The following is a 17,756-nucleotide window of genomic DNA, read 5'->3' on the forward strand; positions in this document are numbered from 1 at the left end:
CGGACGGCGCTCCGGCCGCGTCCACGGCACCGCCGCCGGGCGGAGAGCGCCTCGGGCAGCGCTGGGTTCAAGTCTCAGTCTGTGTAGCAGGCCGTGCTCGGTTGGCCTCGGTAAGCTCGTCGGCGGCGGTGCGCCGCGCTCGTCACGGCCGGTTGGCGGCTGCCATCGATCTCTGTGTCGGCACTACGGCTTCCCTGTCGCTGCTGCTGCCGCCGCCACCGCCGCCCTTTGGCACATTCGTGTGCAAAAATATGTCGCCGCGCCGGCGGAGGCAGTCTGGCGGCACGCACTCACCCGACGGCAGGCGAACGAGACAGCCAGCGGCCGCGGCCACCCGACGCCGGACACCACGCCCGAAGGCATCACACTGAACCTACTCTACAACAGTGAACACGGCCGGCCGACGTGGCCGGGGCCGCCGGGGCCCGCCACCGCGCCATATAACCCTACAGACGCTGTCCGGATCGTTCCAGTCGGTCGGCCGCGGCCGGAGACTAGACACTGGAATGGCAGAGCGGGCCGGGCCGGCCAGTCCGCTGGCCTCCGGCTCATCGCACGTCCGAAATGTTGACGCTGGAGCCGAATATCTTCTGCAGCTCCTCCTCGTAGTTCTCCATCTCGCGCTTCATCACGTCCATGCAGGGGCCCAGCAGACGCTCGAATGCCTCGCGGTCCAGGAAGGCCAGCCGCACGTCGCCGACGGCGTATGCGGAGGCGGCGCGCGGGTTCTTGGTGATGAGCGCCAGCTCGCCCAGGTAGCCGCCCTTCTCGATCGCGTTGATCTGCCGCACAGCCGGGGCACACAGTCAGCCGGCGGCCGGTCATGACGAACGCCAGAGACAATCACGCGCGCACGCCCACCCAACCCGGCCCTGACGCCGAGCCAGAGGCGGCCGGCCGGCGTGCGCGACTCTCAGCCGCCGTCCGGCACGTGCAGCCGGCCGGGGCGGCCCGCCGCAGCCCCCGCCGGCGGTCGTGTCCTGGCGCCACTCAGTGCCGACCGCAGTCGCCGCGGCCGCCATTGCAGTGAGCGTCGCTGCACAACGCCTCCGCGCCGCGCCACACACCTCCCCATCGATTGGCACACGCGCGCGAGCATAGGGGCGGCCCGGCCGGGCCACGCCGTAAACATCGCGCCGGGTGACAATGCGGCGCCGCACAAACAGAGCCCGGCTGTGTATTATCTCAGCGCGGCCGCGCCGGCGGGACGGCGGCTCACCTGCACCTCGTCCTGGCCCTGCTCGCCGCGCATGATGCGCACCGTGCCCTCCTCCACGAAGTACATGCCGTCGGCGTCGTCGCCCTGCTCGATGATCAGCTCGCCGTCCTTGTAGGTGCGCGGCACCAGCGCGTCGGCTAGGTTCATCCGCTCGTACGACTGCAACGAGAGCCGGCGGGCGGTGAGGCCAGGTGCCGGCTGGCCGTGGCCCGTCCCCGAGCAAGGGCTCCAGTCGCTGCCGGAGCTCACAGGCCAGCACCTGCCTGCCTGCCCGACCCGGCAAGTCTCCTGCAGCGCCGGATTCAATACATCCCATTGCGTGGCAAGAGAGCTTGACGAAGGATCAATCGCAGAAACTCAAGACAAAAGTTTAGATTCGACGATAGGGGTCAACCCGCCTTGAGTGCAATCCCGAAGTCGGATTCAGCACATTCGCACATTTCGGCATGCAATAAGAGAAGAATAACAGCTGCCTCTCTGGCGGCCAGGATGGTTCGACTTCAGTGACGTCGCCCATGGCTCCGTCGTACCACAACGGTCCATACTGCTTGCCAGAGACCAAACGTAGGAACAATGAGTGAATGGCGAAGTCATCGGCTGCAACTCAGCGCTAGTACAACATATTCCGATCACAATACCTCACGCAAAGCCGTTGCGGGTAGGGCTCCCATTTCTTTATGTCACCCTAGGACCGTTAGCGACAAACATGTACATGTCTGGTGCACGTATACATGCACATATCTCCATTATGCACACATTCGGCGGCGGACCGTTACTAAAACCGGTCCCGGCATCAACACAGCCGCAGGGTGCCCAGTGTCGTGTTGACCTGTCTGTGTATTGGCAGAAGAAACACGGCAGCCAGAGTCTCAGGTGGAATCGGCAGAAGCACGACATCCAGAGCCTCAGATGGCATCGACAGAAACAAGGTACCCGTAGCCTCAGGCGCAGCGGCGACATGAGACTGCAGCCGAGAGACACGGGTACGATGCTGTACCGGGGGGCCCCGGCCGCTGCCTGCCGCCGTTCCGGAAGGCGCGCCCGCCTCCTCTGTCCTGCCACCGTGAATGGGCGCCTTCTGAGGTCGGCCGTCGGCGACAGCACACGAGTGCCGTTCGTGGCGGGAGTCGCCCCGCGGAATCGAGAGCAGTCGGCGGCCGGACTCTCACCGCCTGTACGGCGCGGCGGCGCCCTGCTCAATAATGCAGCTGACGGCTACAGGTGCGGCCGGCCGAGCGACGGCGGCAGCCGGCCGTGTTGCCGACCGCGCCCCCGTCACCGGCCGGGCAATAGATGACGTCACGCGCGCGTCAACCGGCCCCCTGTTTAAACAGGCGAGGCGCCGCCGCGTCGGTCCCGCTCTGCCGGGACCGACCGCCGCGCCGGCAAAGAGCAGGCGAGCGGCGGCCGCCCGGGGCGCGGCCGGCTGGCTGCACACCGACCGCCCGGCTCCGGGGTGATTTGGTCACTTTACGACGCGTGCAACCGCCCGCGGCATTAGCGGCGCAGCCACTCCGGTCCGCCGCCAGCAGCGAGAAGCCGCAGGCCGCTCACCACTGCGCTATTCCGCCGGATACTGTGAGCGCCGGTGCCACTGCCGTGTGCACGCCGCCGTGCTGCAGCGGCCCGGAGAGTGCGTCCGCAGGCGCGGCGTCCGACCCGGCGCAGCCGCGCCAGCCGCCGGCCGGCGTCATGTCGCAGAGCGACGGGCCCGGCCGTAATTGCACGGCACTGTTCGGTATGCCGACCGACTCTCATCAGCAGCGCACACGAGGACGTCTGAGTCGAAACGCCGCCGAGGCTGCGCGGTGATACTGATCCCCCTGACAGGCCGGCTGGTCGCTTTGCCGACGCCGTGGCGCGATTACAGGGCCTGGCGGCACACCAAGGCTGGGTGCGCTGGAGAACGGATATGCCGGGGGGGGGGGGGGGGGGACTCCAGAACCAGGCGACACACCGAAGCTGGGCGCGCCGGAGAGCACAGATGCGCGGGGCGGCACAGACCAATCGGGGCCGTCCCGGCCACTCTGTAAACAGCCGACGTGTTGACCCGAGTCCCTGAGCGGGCTGACCTATCAAACGAACCTCTGAACACACACATCCAGCGAATGGGATCCACAGCGGCGCAGCCAGCCAGCAGTTCGAGGTCCTGTGCCGCTGGTGGACCCTTCGCTGTCGGGGGCGAGCCAGAGGGAGGCCGGCGCGGAAGCCCCCCCCCCATGGAGTAGAGTCGTTTTATATCAAGAATCGAAAGGGCGGGTAACAAGACATTCCAAAACATCAAAGGACGCCTCCGCATTTCATTGTCGGTATTTGGGCGTAAGGACACGCCAACAGCCGCGGTCATTCTGAGCCCAAACTATGGCTGCGCAGAACTATGTCCTACTTCACCATGTAAGGTCGTGTTCGTTATATCATGTAATGTCGCTGTTGTAGGCTTCCGAAGTGTGTCTTAAAAGCACGAGCTTCAAAATGAACGGTGACAACACGCAGAGTGGAAAGCAAGTACGCTAGGAAGCTTTCAACCAGGGTCGTCCGGCGTCAGGGGCCGTAAAGGCCAATGAATGATCGTGAAGTCAATGCCGTTAAGAAATGGAAAAACTGCTCTCACGTCGATTGTGGGAACCTCGCCTATGAGTGGACAATCTACGTTGAACATGACGACCAAAGTGGCGACAGCGCTCCGTCGCAGTGTGGTCACTCCACGGGGATGTGAGCGACGGACAGCGCGCGACCCCAGCGAGGGGGACATGCCGGTGTTTGTCCTGCTGAGAAAAGAAAATCGTGTCTCACGTGTGCGTGACCTGTGCGGATCCGGCACAGGCTAATCTCCAGAGACAGAGACAGAGACAGAGACAGAGACAGAGACAGACAGAGACAGAGACAGAGACAGAGACAGAGACAGAGACAGAGACAGAGACGAGCAGAGACAGAGACAGAGTCAGAGACAGAGACAGAGACAGAGACAGAGACAGAGACAGAGACAGAGACAGAGACAGAGACAGAGACAGAGACAGAGACAGAGACAGAGACAGAGACAGAGACAGAGACAGAGACAGAGACGAGACAGAGACAGAGACAGAGACAGAGACAGAGACGACATAGACAGAGACAGAGACAGAAGACGAGACAGAGACAGAGACAGAGACATAGACAGAGACAGAGACAGAGACAGAGACAGAGAGAGAGGAGAGAGAGAGAGAGGAGAGAGAGAAGAGAGAGAGAGAGGAGAGAAGAGAGAGTAGAGAGAGAGAGAGAGAGAGAGAGAGAGATAGAGAGATAGAGAGAGAGAGAGAGAGAGAGAGAGAGAGAGAGAGAGAGAGAGAGAGAGTTCTGACTGGCCCTCCTTGGGCGCAGGGTCCGTCCGCCCTCTCCTTCCCAGTAACGTCGGTGTTTCCAGGCACCCAACCGAAGGCTACACGCTTCCCTATCTGTTCGAGGGATGCAATAAGTCGCATAATCTCGTCAACGAAAACGCTTTTTGTTTTTAAGTAATGGATGGCTAGAATACTGCTCAAGGAGTTAGATGAAGCAAGAAACCGCTCCGCTCGTTCCTCCTCCGCAGAAGCTAATGCCTCCTTAGTTGCAAAAAGTCCAGTGGTATAAACTGAACATTAGGGGGACAATGTAAAACATTTCGTCCAGCTATCACACACCGGAGCGTATTCTGTGCCTGCCTCAGACTTCGAGCCATTCGTCTATATGCAAAAGTACGTACCGTAGTCGGTGCACATACGCTGGAGAACCTTAGAGTGAACCTCCTCAGCAGCTGTCGATCTTTTGACCAGGGTATGGTAAGCCTATCACGCGAGAGAAGTCCTTCCTCTTGATGTTACATTCTTGCAGACTCCTCTTGACACCCACACACATAGGCTCCGATTAGCTAACGTTACCACCTTCGAACAACTGGATTAAATGTCGCCGAAACATGCAGCAAAAGGCCGGAGGTGCCCAAAGCTGTGCAATCTTTACGGCATACCGTGCGCTGAGCATTTCGCGTTGGAATGACAGCGGCGGTTCATTCGCCTCATCAAGGGACTGGAGATCGGACTGGGTCCAAATGCCCCAGCAGCAATGCGTATTCCATCATGGTGCAATGTGTCAGGCACGCGTTTCGCTGGAATACCGGCCGACTCGAAAGCTTGGCATTCATATTATAGCTTGGATCGGACCAGCGATCGGTACAGGGGAAGCACTGTCCTGCGGTCCACACCACACGCCATCATGGAACGACTTTGAAAATGCTTAAATGCTTAAAGCACCATTCTATGAGCTTTCAAACTGCTACAAATGCGTCAATTTGTTGCCAAACACTAGCATGGGGAACCGTGCTTCAGACTTGACTGCAACTGCCCGTACACGTATAGCCGTGGATTCACGCAGATTTTTCGCTCCCTGCAAAAATGCATAACCGTCGTTTTCTATGTCAAAAATCTGAAGCCAGTGCGGAAACCCCATCTCTCCAAGTATTCACACACATTCCCCCTGCATTTCAAACTTAAGAAAATCCATCACTAGTTTTCATTTTAGAACCACTCCGAACGACAGCGCCCCCGTCACGTGGTAAAAATGGGACCCTTCAGACCATCTTCCCTCCTCTCCTCAATGAAAATCCCAAATGCACCCCAGCCTCGTTTATAAGTACGTGCGTGGAATAATACTTACTGATGCACAGGCGGCAACGTTTATAACCATTATAAGGTCTGACCACCCTCCTTTCGCTGAGTATCAGCGACTGAGCCTAAGGCAACACTTCATCTTCGTTGTCCAACCAATTTACTGGACCATACAACACGGCAACACTACACACAAGCTAAGCACACAAACGGGACGAACAAACCTCTAAAACCTGATGGCTGCCTAATTATGCGGGGACACAGGTACGTGGTCATGTCAACATCTCTGCGCGTGCTCCAATGTGTATGGTGGTAGAATGCGAGAACCCCTTCCGCACCCCCCCCCTCCCAAAGAAAATAACGGATTTAAAAATGTTTAAGGGTGGTTCTCACTGATTGGCGTTTGTACCAAAATACTTGCATTGTGATTTTTTTTGCACTTGCGCGCATGTGGCCGGGCTTCCATACGCTTCAAACAGCTCTCCCCGCACATTCCGGGACTGGGTTTATGAGGGGCGAGTGGACTTAAAGTACGTTGAGGATGAATGTACAGAAAATATGACGCTTCTAACTTGGTTTTTACTTAAACACGCCGGGTACGCTGCGCTACATAACTCCAGCTTTTGGTACAAAAGTGTTTATAGCTCGATCATATTCCTGCACTGGATACGCTTGCTATGGTAACGACATTTTGTGGATTCTTTGGCAGCACGTGCGCCCCCCGCCAGTGAGCTGGCCCCGTCCCGCCGAAGGGCTGAGAGGAGGAGGGGCCGGAGTCACTCGTCAGTCGTCACTCGTCCGCGCCGGCTCCGACCCGCCGACGGGCTTAGAGGTAAGGGGGAGAGGGAGGGTCACTCGTCAGTCGTCAGTCGTCTCTCGTCTGCGGCGGCTCCGACTCGCCAGATGGCTGGGAGGGGAGGGGGGAGGGACCAGGGTCACTCGTCAGTCGTCACTCGTCCGCGCCGGCTCCGACCCGCCGACGGGCTTAGAGGGAAGGGGGAGAGGGAGGGTCACTCGTCAGTCGTCAGTCGTCTCTCGTCTGCGGCGGCTCCGACTCGCCAGATGGCTGGGAGGGGAGGGGGGAGGGACCAGGGTCACTCGTCAGTCGTCACTCGTCCGCGCCGGCTCCGACCCGCCGACGGGCTTAGAGGGAAGGGGGAGAGGGAGGGTCACTCGTCAGTCGTCAGTCGTCTCTCGTCTGCGGCGGCTCCGACTCGCCAGATGGCTGGGAGGGGAGGGGGGAGGGACCAAGGTCACTCGTCAGTCGTCACTCGTCCGCGCCGGCTCCGACCCGCCGACGGGCTTAGAGGGAAGGGGGAGAGGGAGGGTCATTCGTCAGTCGCCAGTCGTCTCTCGTCCGCGCCGGCTCCGACCCGAAGACGGGCTGAGAGGGGGGGGGGGAAGGGGCCGGGGCCACGCGTCAGTCGTCACTTACTCGGCGGCGTCACTCGTCCGCGCCGGCCCCGGCCCGCCGGCGGCGCGTCAGTCAGCACGGCGCGGTGTCCCACGGGTACGGGGGGCAAAACAGACCGGCGCGTCCAGACGGCGGCACGGAATGCCGGTGCCTGCGCGCGCCGCCCTCGGTCGGAGCGACGGCACGCCCGTCCACAGGTGCGCCCGCAGCCACCTCCGGCCGCGGCCTCGGCGGCGGCTGGTAACACGACGATCGTTCAACAGGGGAAACTCAGCACACACCCTGGACACGACGGTTGGATGCTAACAAAACTTTTCTTGCGCACAACGCAAGAGCGGCAGGACAATGATAATGATGCATGCTGTAGACGAAAGATTAGAAAATGCACGGCTAACGCCAGCCAGTGATCTTCAAAAGCATGCTGGAATAGTGAAGATGACGCAAAGGCGGGCGTGGAATCATTTTAAAACGATGGGATGAAGGAATGTTAGTATTTCATATCAGTTCCTGCTAGACAGCGTTCATAAACCCAGCCAGGAATGTGGGAGGGGTAGGGAGAGGGGCTCTAACCCTTGCAAATGTTTGGTATATCTATTCACGCGCAGATACCATTCATCCTTAAAGCGACAATTCGGGCAATACTTCAAGTACCTGAACTTCGACCAAACGAGCTCAACAATGGTACCAGATCAGTGCCGGTCAGCATACAAATAACACAATGCAAGCAGCGAATTGCCCCACATTTGTGTGCATTTCGCGCATCTCAGATCTGTTCATTTACGCACATCACGGACGTCTTATGACTGGAATTCCTGCGGCCTTTCAAGCGGACTGGGACTGAGACAGTACTCCCTCACCAGCGCAACGTCACAACGCCACTGGCACACTGAGGCCGTTCTGGGGGCAGACCATGGGCGGCTGGGGGCACAATGGCGCAAGTGCAGCCGTGGGTGCAGTCGTGGCTGCAGTCGTGGTCATGCATGTGCCCTGCAGTTTGTTGACCCGTTGTTCACACAACCAATCCTTCACAATGCGTTGGTGAATGGAACGTAGGCCAAATGCCCGCTCTGCACCGTCATATTTGTATGCCTACGCCAGTACCAGCTTCTCCGCTTCGAAAAAGAGGCGTAAATAGTTACACCACTAAATACGACATGTACAGACGGAATTTACACCCGACGTTACCAAAAGACCGCGCCTTGCATCATGCAAATGTAATGCTGAGAAGGAACTGATACGTGATAAATCGACAAGACTCGGCAGCAGCAGCTGCTGGGGCCCCTTGAAGTGCTGCACCACCTGCAAACTCTTCCGACGACATCTGATCGCCATGAAACAAGCTCTGACAGACCCCAGCGGCAATTGCTGGCTCCCGCCAATGGCGGCCAACACAGGATCTGGCCGTGGTGGCCAGGCCAGCGAGGCTGCCTCGTCCTTCGCCATCACCCACCTCCAGCGTCTTCAGCATGGGCACCGACTCCAGCAGCTGCTCGTACATCTTCCGCTTCTTAAAGGCGTTCTTGAGCACGATGCGCCGGAACGTCTGTCGATCCATGGCCCAGAGCGAGCCCTCCGAGTCCGCCTGCCGGCAGGGGTCAGCCGCTCGGTCACCAGCCCAGGCTGCCTCGTGGCCAGACCAGCGAGGGCACCGGCCGGCGGACATCAGCCCACAACTCGCCCCTTCAAAACGTGGATGGTCATGCGTTGTCAGATGCTGAAGAGTTCTACCAATCGACCACCTTACAGTCTCATCACAAACGCGCCAGTTTTATGCATGATTCGGGGGGGGGGAGATACTACTTCCCCACCCAAAACGACGGAACATGCCTGTATGATACAATAATGGTTGATGCAAACCTGAAGACTGATGAAGATGTAAAGTGACTCTAAAGTTCGATGGTTATTTGTTCAACTCATTTTCAAATAAATCCACTAAAACAAACCCATGTGATGTCATTAGCCTGTCACGCTTTTGAGCGTGTCGTCTAGCGCCACACTTGTCTTTGCATTAAGGCGCTGACAACGGATAGCCCCGGCGTTCCGGAACAATAATGAGCCTCCATCAAACGCTTATGGCATTGTAAAACAGCCGTCCGGTCTTCCCTTACATCAGATTAATATCGCCACAATGGTTCACCAGTGGATGCTTGCTTTCCGACCCTGTTTCGTGGTCGCGATGGGACTACGGCTGTTTGCGTTCTGGTGCCCGTCAGGACGGCTGGATTATACAACACCCTATCGCCCTAGGTCAAGGCACATCAGCGTCACAGATAGGCATGCGATTAAATTGTTCTGATCAAGTTGCCAAAGTTGTCTGATATTCATGCGCACTCTGTTGAGACTTCAGCCTCTAAGCGTTACTCGTGGCTAGTTTTACAAGTTGGTTGTAATTCAAAGGAAGCCCTATTCATCCAAGTCGCTTGGTTAATGGTAATCTGGATTAATGTTATGTCAAACAATCTAACGTTGGGAGCCGATTGCATCTTTCATTCTGTTCCATATGTCCATGCCTAATGATCTGAAATCACATTTTCCTGATGGGTCATGCAGACTGAATGGGCTCACTAACTCCAAGGTTCAGGTCATACTGGGTCACACAATTATGGTGGAAAATGATGGGAGAAACCATTGCAAGGTGTTGACATATATTTTTAGCGAGCATTCAACATGCATTTCATTCTAAACTGGACCGTAAAACACGCTCACGAACAGTCAAAAATATATCTGAATCCTTCACCTAGCATGATCTAAGAGGGACAAATAACTCGGACCAATGGCAATATCACACCCGATGTAGGTATGGCTAGAGTGGATCTAGAGCACCCTACATATACAACAGTACTCCATTAATGAAGCCCGCACAGGCCTCTGAAAAACGCCAAAATCTACTGACACGACTTGGAGACAGTGCCATGTCTTTGGCCCTACTTTTGAGATCGGGTGATCTGACCAGGTTCAATGGCCAGACCCTCTCAACCCTCTTGATCAGGCTCAATGGCCAGACCCTCTCAACCCTCTTGACCAGGCTCAATGGCCAGACCCTTTCAACCCTCTTGACCAGGCTCAATGGCCAGACCCTCTCAACCCTCTTGATCAGGCTCAATGGCCAGACCCTCTCAACCCCCTTGATCAGGCTCAATGGCCAGACCCTCTCAACCCTCTTAATCAGCCTCAATGGCCAGACCCTCTCAACCCTCTTGATCATCAGCCTCAATGGCCAGATCTGCATGCGCCAGAGAGGAATACGATCAAGGGACATCTCTTGCTGTCTGAATAAGCAAGGGCGGTCGATCTTAAGGGGCGATACCCAAGAGAGCGTCTCCCCGTACACGTATGGTTAGGACCTTGTGCTTAACTGATCCAGCAGCTCCTGAGGTCTCTACGTGTCGCGTGTTCTCCAAAGAAGATAATCATGCCATCTTTGACACTGTTTACGTCACGATATGGCGCCTGCAATACCGCGCACGAAAGACTAAAAAGGAAAACAATACGATTTTGACGGCCTAGCCGAGCAGCCGGCCGTCAGGCGACAGAGCACCGGCCGCCGGCGAGCCACCACCCCGTACCGGCGAGCACCACCCGTACCGGCGAGCCGCCCACCGTACCGGCGAGCCACCACCCCGTACCGGCGAGCCACCACCCCGTACCGGCGAGCCACCACCCGTACCGGCGAGCCACCACCCCTACCGGCGAGCCACCACCCGTACCGGCGAGCCGCCACACCGTACCGGTGAGCCGCCACCCTACCGGCGAGCCACCACCCCGTACCGGCGAGCCGCCACACCGTACCGGTGAGCCGCCACCCCGTACCGGCGAGCCGCCACCCCGTACCGGCGAGCCACCCACCGTACCGGTGAGCCGCCACACCGTACCGGCGAGCCGCCACACCGTACCGGTGAGCCGCACCCCGCACCGGCGAGCCGCCACACCGTACCGGCGAGCCACACACCGTACCGGTGAGCCGCCACCCCGTACCGGCGAGCCGACCACCACCGCACCGGCTGAGCCGCCACACCGTACCGGCGAGCCGCCACACCGCACCGGCTGAGCCGCCACACCGTACCGGCGAGCCACCACCCGTACCGGCTGAGCCGCCACACCGTACCGGCGAGCCGTTCCGGACGGCGTTGGGCATTTGGATCACATGGACAGCTGATGAGAACACGGGCAGCGGTATGCCGCACCATCTCAGAGCACTAACGCAAACAGCACGGAAAGCGGTGAACTGAAGAAAGGCTGACAGCAATGTGTTGTGTTGTGCCTCGCGAGACATGACCCAAGTCGCGATGCAAAACAGGGCCAAATCGACGACACGGCTAGCAATGAGTTCATCAAGGATGCGATTACCCCTGTGACAAAGTGGACGCATGTAAATGAGGTCAGAAAGAGAAAGTCAGACCGCTGGCAGAGTCACAGATCCTGGGGTCACAGCGGGGACACGGGAGCCGGCAGACGTGACTCCCACACGGCATGAGGCCGGATGGGCAGCTGGACGGCGCATGGCGGGGTCGGACAGTCACAGACACGTTGTTGCGGCTGGATCGGCAGAAAACATCAGCTCTCATATTTCAAGCTGAAGTAATTAAACAAGCGAAAACGATTGATAACGTTATCTCTCGCCCTCAGCCCGCGTCCTCATGCAATAGGTGGGAGGCGATGTCAAGGGATGCTCATCACTTCACTGACAAGGGGAAACACGAGCCTTTTTGACAGTAACAGCGAGCACACGGGGGTGCTTACCCAACGGGGGCGGGTCACAGGTCTGTTGCCAGCCCCCGGCCGACGAGTGTGTTAGCCACAGGTAAACCAGATCAAACCAGTCCTTACTGACCGCAGTGTGTCAGCCTGAGGTAAGCCAAGTGAGGCCAGCTCGGACGGCAGTGTGTAAGCCTGGGGCAAGCTAGGTCAGACCAGTGCCGACCGACAGCGGTGTGTCAACCTGGGGTAAACCAGGTCAGACCAGTCCTGACCGACAGCAGTGCGTCAGGCTGAGGTAAGCCAGGTCAGACCAGTGCCGGCCGACAGCGGTGTGCCAGCCCGAGGTAAGCCAGGTGGGGCCAGCTCGGACCGCGGCCCACCGGCGCGACGGTCGACAGGTGCTCATCGCTGCGCTCGGACCCGGCCGCCTGCCTGCCGGCCGGCCCCAGCCCGGGAGTCGGCCGATCGATGACCTGGCCCGGTCGGCGACGGTCGGAACCGGCGCCGCGCCTCAGCGGCCGGCAGCGCAGCACACGCGTGCGGACCTCGTTCGGCAGAACTTTGGCAGTTGAGGAGCTACCGGAAGTGAATCTAGCCACACGTGTCGGGACATAACAAAGAGCTAATATGATTGCACTAGGCATCAGCACGACTTTTTGTCAGCTTCCAACAAATCCAAGAATGTTGAGGACCCGCTCACACGCAACTCTATCCGATTCCACTGCAACCAGCGGTCGGCCGCGTCGGTGGTTCGGGTCGCAGCGCCGGCCAGGCTCGACGGCGGCCCGCCGGCGGACAGCGCCAGACGTGCCGTGGGCGCGACCTCGCTCCTCGCGGCGGGCGGCGCCACTGTAAAGTTCAGCGCCGCTCATCAGCGTGAAAGCCTCGCCCTGCTCAAGCACGTGATGGCCGATGCCGCTTCCGTGCAGACGGCGGGCCGGGCTCTCCGCGGAGCGCGCGGGCCCGTCGCCGCCTGAGCCGACCCAACCCACCGTGATGGTGGCCGCCCGCGGCATGTTGTACATCAGTGCCAGCTCGCCGAAGCTGCCCTGGTTCTCGTAGCTGCCGACCTTCTTCGGCTCGTCGCTGTCGTCCGTCTTGACGTAGATGCTGTACTGTCCACTGTGGAACGGAAGACCGATTCACCGACGAGTCTGTTGTGTCAGGTCACAAACAGATGGCACCATCAGCAGATTGAATCTGGTTCGGCCACAGGAGCGCGAAAAGATCAAGTCAAACACTAATGGCAGCAGCACCACCGCAATGGAAACAGCGGCACTTGGTAACACACAGGCGGCAGCACAGACGCGGTCGCAATGTCACACACAGATGGCAGTACAGACGCGGTCGCAATTTCACCCACAGATGGCAGTACAGACGCGACGGTGATGTCACCCACAGATGGCAGTACAGACGCGGCAGCAATGCCACGCACATGTGGCATCACCAGCTAGACAGCTCGATATAGACCCAAACGCTTGCTTATGCCGCTGCTGCAGTAGCGTCGCCTAGTTTATTGGGCGTGCTGGCTGAAGCAGGCGACGCGGGCCGGCCGGTGGTCGATGCCGATGGTCGGCCACGGCGCGTGCTCTACCGTGACAGCACGCCCGGTCAACACAGCCGGCCACGCCACATGCTCGGACCGCCGGCCCCACTGAGGCGCCCCGACAGCCGGCCACGACATTACGTCACGCGTATTGCGTGCCGCGCAAACAGACTGGCGCGCCCGCCACGGGCCCGGTGTGCGCCGGTGAGGGACGCGGCCGCTGGTGCGCTGCGTCTCTCGGGCTGGGGGGGAGGGGGGGGGGGGGGGCAAACATGGTGACATATCCGACAGCACCGTCCCGCCGCTGGGAATGGGCGGCACGTGGGTTGCCCGAACCGCGCACGGAATCTAGACGACGCCAAGCCGCCGTCGCCGGTGGTGCCCTGCTAAAAACAGCACCAGCACTGGGGCTGCCACTTTAAATTTCTGAAAAATCGTCTCAACAGGCAACTACGTCTTCGTGAAAAGCCCGCTGATGCCGCACCGTAGGACATCACCACTGGTACCATCCACCAAGAATGATTAAACAGAAGAAGGCAGCAATGCACAGCTTTTGGTCGGCAAACGTATGCTTGATTAATCCATACGAGAAGTACATCGCAAGCCTCAGGCCACGCTCTCTCACAGAATTGCTCTTCAAAAGGCATACCACAGTTGCCTTTTGAAACATTTATCACAACTGTCCCTCGAAACATCCCCCCATAGGTACATGCCTACGAAAGCATCCAATCCGTCTTGCTATGAAGAGTGCTCACGCCTGACGCCAGAGGTCACGACCCTCATCATCTGAGAACTGCAGGTTGTCGATTCCGTTGCAGTCCCACCCACCTTGTTTCCCATTCATACATGCATGAGACGGAAACGTTATCGATGAAGCACCGAAGATGATACGTGAACGTCAAAGGCGAAGGAGGTACGAAGGCGAGGGAGCATGTAGTGCCCGGACAGCAGATATTTACGTCAATTTGTCATTTGAAGCCGTCTGAGCTGGTTACACATATTCAGAATTGTTTCAGAAAGTGGCCACTGGCACAATCGGGTGTAAAGGCATGGAAATAATTTGGACGCCTAGCTGGCTGTATGCTGTTTTTATTATTACTTTTGAAATACTGGCTGCCGGTAGGTTCGTCAGTGCTGATCGTATTAAACAATGAATGCATTTGGACGTTATCCGTCAAATCCGCCAATATCTCAGCAATACTCGCCGAAAGACCAGCGATTTTTACTTGTCCTCAGTTGACCGGCACGCAGGCTCAGAAACGGCAGGCCTGGGCCACGCTGTTGTGCACGCACATTGTTCCCGGCTAGGGGGCCGCTGTGCCGGCAGGAGCTGTCCAGCTCAGCACCAGATCGCGCCGAGCCAGCTCCAGGCCTCGGCGCGCCATTGTCTGCAGTCGGCCGCGGCTCCGGCCGGCGGCGTGTGGGCGAGCTGCCGCCGCCGCCATCGGCGAGCTGCAGAGTGGCGGGCGTGGCCACGCTCAGGCACCTGTCAGCCGGCTGAGGGCCGGCCGCCGCCGCCGCCCGCCCGGCGCCACACACGCGCCGGCCGCAGCCAGCTCCATCGAGCCGGACGGCGCAGAATGGAGCGCTTCAGCCAACAAGCGACTCCTACCGGCCAGCACTCAGCCAGCGATGACAGACCACCGGCCAGGACATAGCCGGCCACACTGGACTACCAGCCATGACACAACCGGCGACAGTGGACTACCGGCTAGGATACAGCCGGCGACAGTGGACTACCGGCCAGGATACAATCCGCGACAGTGGACTACCGGCCGGGATACCGCCGGGACATTGGACTACTGGCCAGGACACAGCCGGCGACAGTGGACTACCGGTCAGGATACCACCCGCGACAGTGGACTACCGGTCAGGATATACAGCCGGCGACAGTGAACTTCCTGCCCCAACACAGCCGACAGTGGATCAGGACACAACCCGCGACAGTGGACTACCGGCCAGGACACCGCCGGCGACAGCGGTTTGACGGCCAGGACACAGCCAGCGACACGGCCGGACGGTCTGGCGCGCAAACGCAGGCTGGCATCGCAGACGCATTTAATCGCACAGCTCATATGCAAATGCAGCTGCATATGAGCTGAAAGGAAAACCGCACTTCAAACGTCACAATATGCACGGATGTGTGACAAAATGCACAACCTTAGTACCGACACCGCACTGAAGTGCTTTGGAAAAAAGACAATTCATTGGATATGATAACTAAGAAATAGCCGCCGCGAACGTGGATAAGGGCTCAAAAGCCATCCACATGACATTCTGTTGGCATTAGTTACATCCTGGTATCCTGTCCGTACAAGGTGGTAAAGCTGCCTTCGGCGGTGCAGTGAGGGAGGGGGAGGGGTATCAGCACAACCTCTACGTCGGCTCCACTTTGGATGAGCTTAAACAGAAGTAAAGAAAAAACGAGACAATATCCCCAGAGGTAATTCATAACCATCATTTTGCATTGTCTCTCACGGATGACCACTGGGCAGAATCAAACGAAGAGAAACACATAGTTGCATGATAATGCAGCTTACCACACCTCCGCAAAGAAGATAGTGCAAATCGAGGCATGCAACCATTTAATCCAGCGAGTAATGCGAGATTATCCAAAGCTATTCCGTGACCTTCGGTGCTCTTGAAAAACAGTGGCATAGCGATTAGCCCGTGTGTGACACATGAGCTAATAATCTCGTGTGCATGGTTACATTAGCTCATGCATATATGCGACCACCTCCACACGCCGCACAAGGCCCAATCTTGTAACTTCCGAAAAAAATTCAGCCTTGACCCCAAGTAAACTCCACCTTGAATGACCACTACGTCACTAATACCAAATATGGACCATTTTGGTTAGTGACATAATGGTAGCGTGCATAACCTGACTTAAACTAATATCTGACTTGCAAGCGATGGACCATAACCTCACATGACCTTTTAAATGTCGCGAACGCCGATAGAGTTCATCACGCAACCTCCTCACACCTTTGAGACCAGGAGACAATACGAGCTGACAGGCACAGCCCGCCGCTTTCCTGCAGCTTCGCCAAGCATGCGTCTCAGAGTGACGTCATATTTATGCGAGCTGACAAGGGGAGACTGGCAACTAACGTAAAAAGGCAGGTTGAAGAGTTAAAGGGAATGTGCCACCTTTTTGTTCTTCTCACTTATTGTCAGATCGGACCCATCCGATTTGTTTGGTAATATCAGTTTTCTCGAAACCCTTCTGGACATCTGATAATTTCGATTTGAAGCAGCCGTTCCTGCGGGGAAACCTCACTGGACTCGCTACACACCACTATGAACAAAATTCACTAAATCTGCTTTGCTTTTCCTACGTTTGTGTTCGGTAATGCTTGCATCAAACTAATTTGTCAAAATGTGTAATGAATGTGACGAAAGCCTAAAACACTGTTAAAGGGAGTGTTCCACATCTGTATGGTATTTCGAACTGGGATGGCCATCTTGAAGACCTCTCAGTGCAGCTAACAGCCCTGCCCTCCGTGAGACCTAAACCACTCTAGTTCCTGGGATACACGCCCACGAGGTGTGTACTTTTTCGGGGAGACGATCTCAAGACCACCTAGGTATTCATGACGCCACAATAACGTCACAAAATCCTCCCATGCTATTAGACATGCGACGATCAAGGCCAAGACAAATGTAATTGTCGAGTCTTTCATATGTGGCGTTCGTGAGCACGATCACCAGATATAACGGCTGCCAATCGGCTCTCATTCAATGTTATGCAAGGCACAATGACGTAGTCAAACAACGACATGGTAAGGATCATATTCACTTAACAGGGAAATTGTGTTGTCCGGAACCGTGTTTTCCACTCTTAAGAAGATCAGGAATTATAAGTGAGCATGTTTCATCATACCTGATGCATACTGCAAAATATTCAATGAAGGACATTCCCTTTAAGTAAAAAATGTATGCAAATATGATGATTTTATCCCGCGGATACAGCGAAGAGTCATCCTATGACTTTGAATTTTCCCATATGGCGCTGTTGTTGTTAATTAAGGCTTTTGGGCGCGCCGACTGCATAGGTCATATTGCGCCCATAACGTTGTCATTTAGTTACCAGGTGAATATATAGAGCGACATCCGACTTTTGCAAGGAATACCCATGTATAAAAGAACCACTATGACGTTACCATAGTGGTTCTTTTAGAAGCACACTTTGGCTTTCGAAAACGGAGTACCACATGGTCTTAAGTGACGCACTGGTTCAAACTTCGACCAATGCGCTTC

At 57.3% G+C, this 17,756-nt stretch overlaps 1 protein-coding gene across 1 annotated transcript; it reads right to left on the reverse strand.

The window, feature by feature from the left end:
* On the reverse strand, window positions 1–13,069 carry LOC119090620 (cAMP-dependent protein kinase type II regulatory subunit; the record flags this gene model as incomplete). Its single annotated transcript, XM_037213459.1, is given in 4 exon segments — window positions 1–782; window positions 1,220–1,378; window positions 8,700–8,831; window positions 12,940–13,069. Coding segments are annotated over 4 exon segments (655 nt in total), but the record flags the coding sequence as incomplete, so codon positions are not given.
* Between the last annotated feature and the right edge of the window lie 4,687 nt (window positions 13,070–17,756).

Source organism: Pollicipes pollicipes, unplaced genomic scaffold (genome assembly GCF_011947565.3).
Source record: "Pollicipes pollicipes isolate AB1234 unplaced genomic scaffold, Ppol_2.1 Scaffold_3087;HRSCAF=3621_pilon_pilon_pilon, whole genome shotgun sequence".
NCBI classification, from domain to species: Eukaryota; Metazoa; Arthropoda; class Thecostraca; order Pollicipedomorpha; family Pollicipedidae; genus Pollicipes; species Pollicipes pollicipes.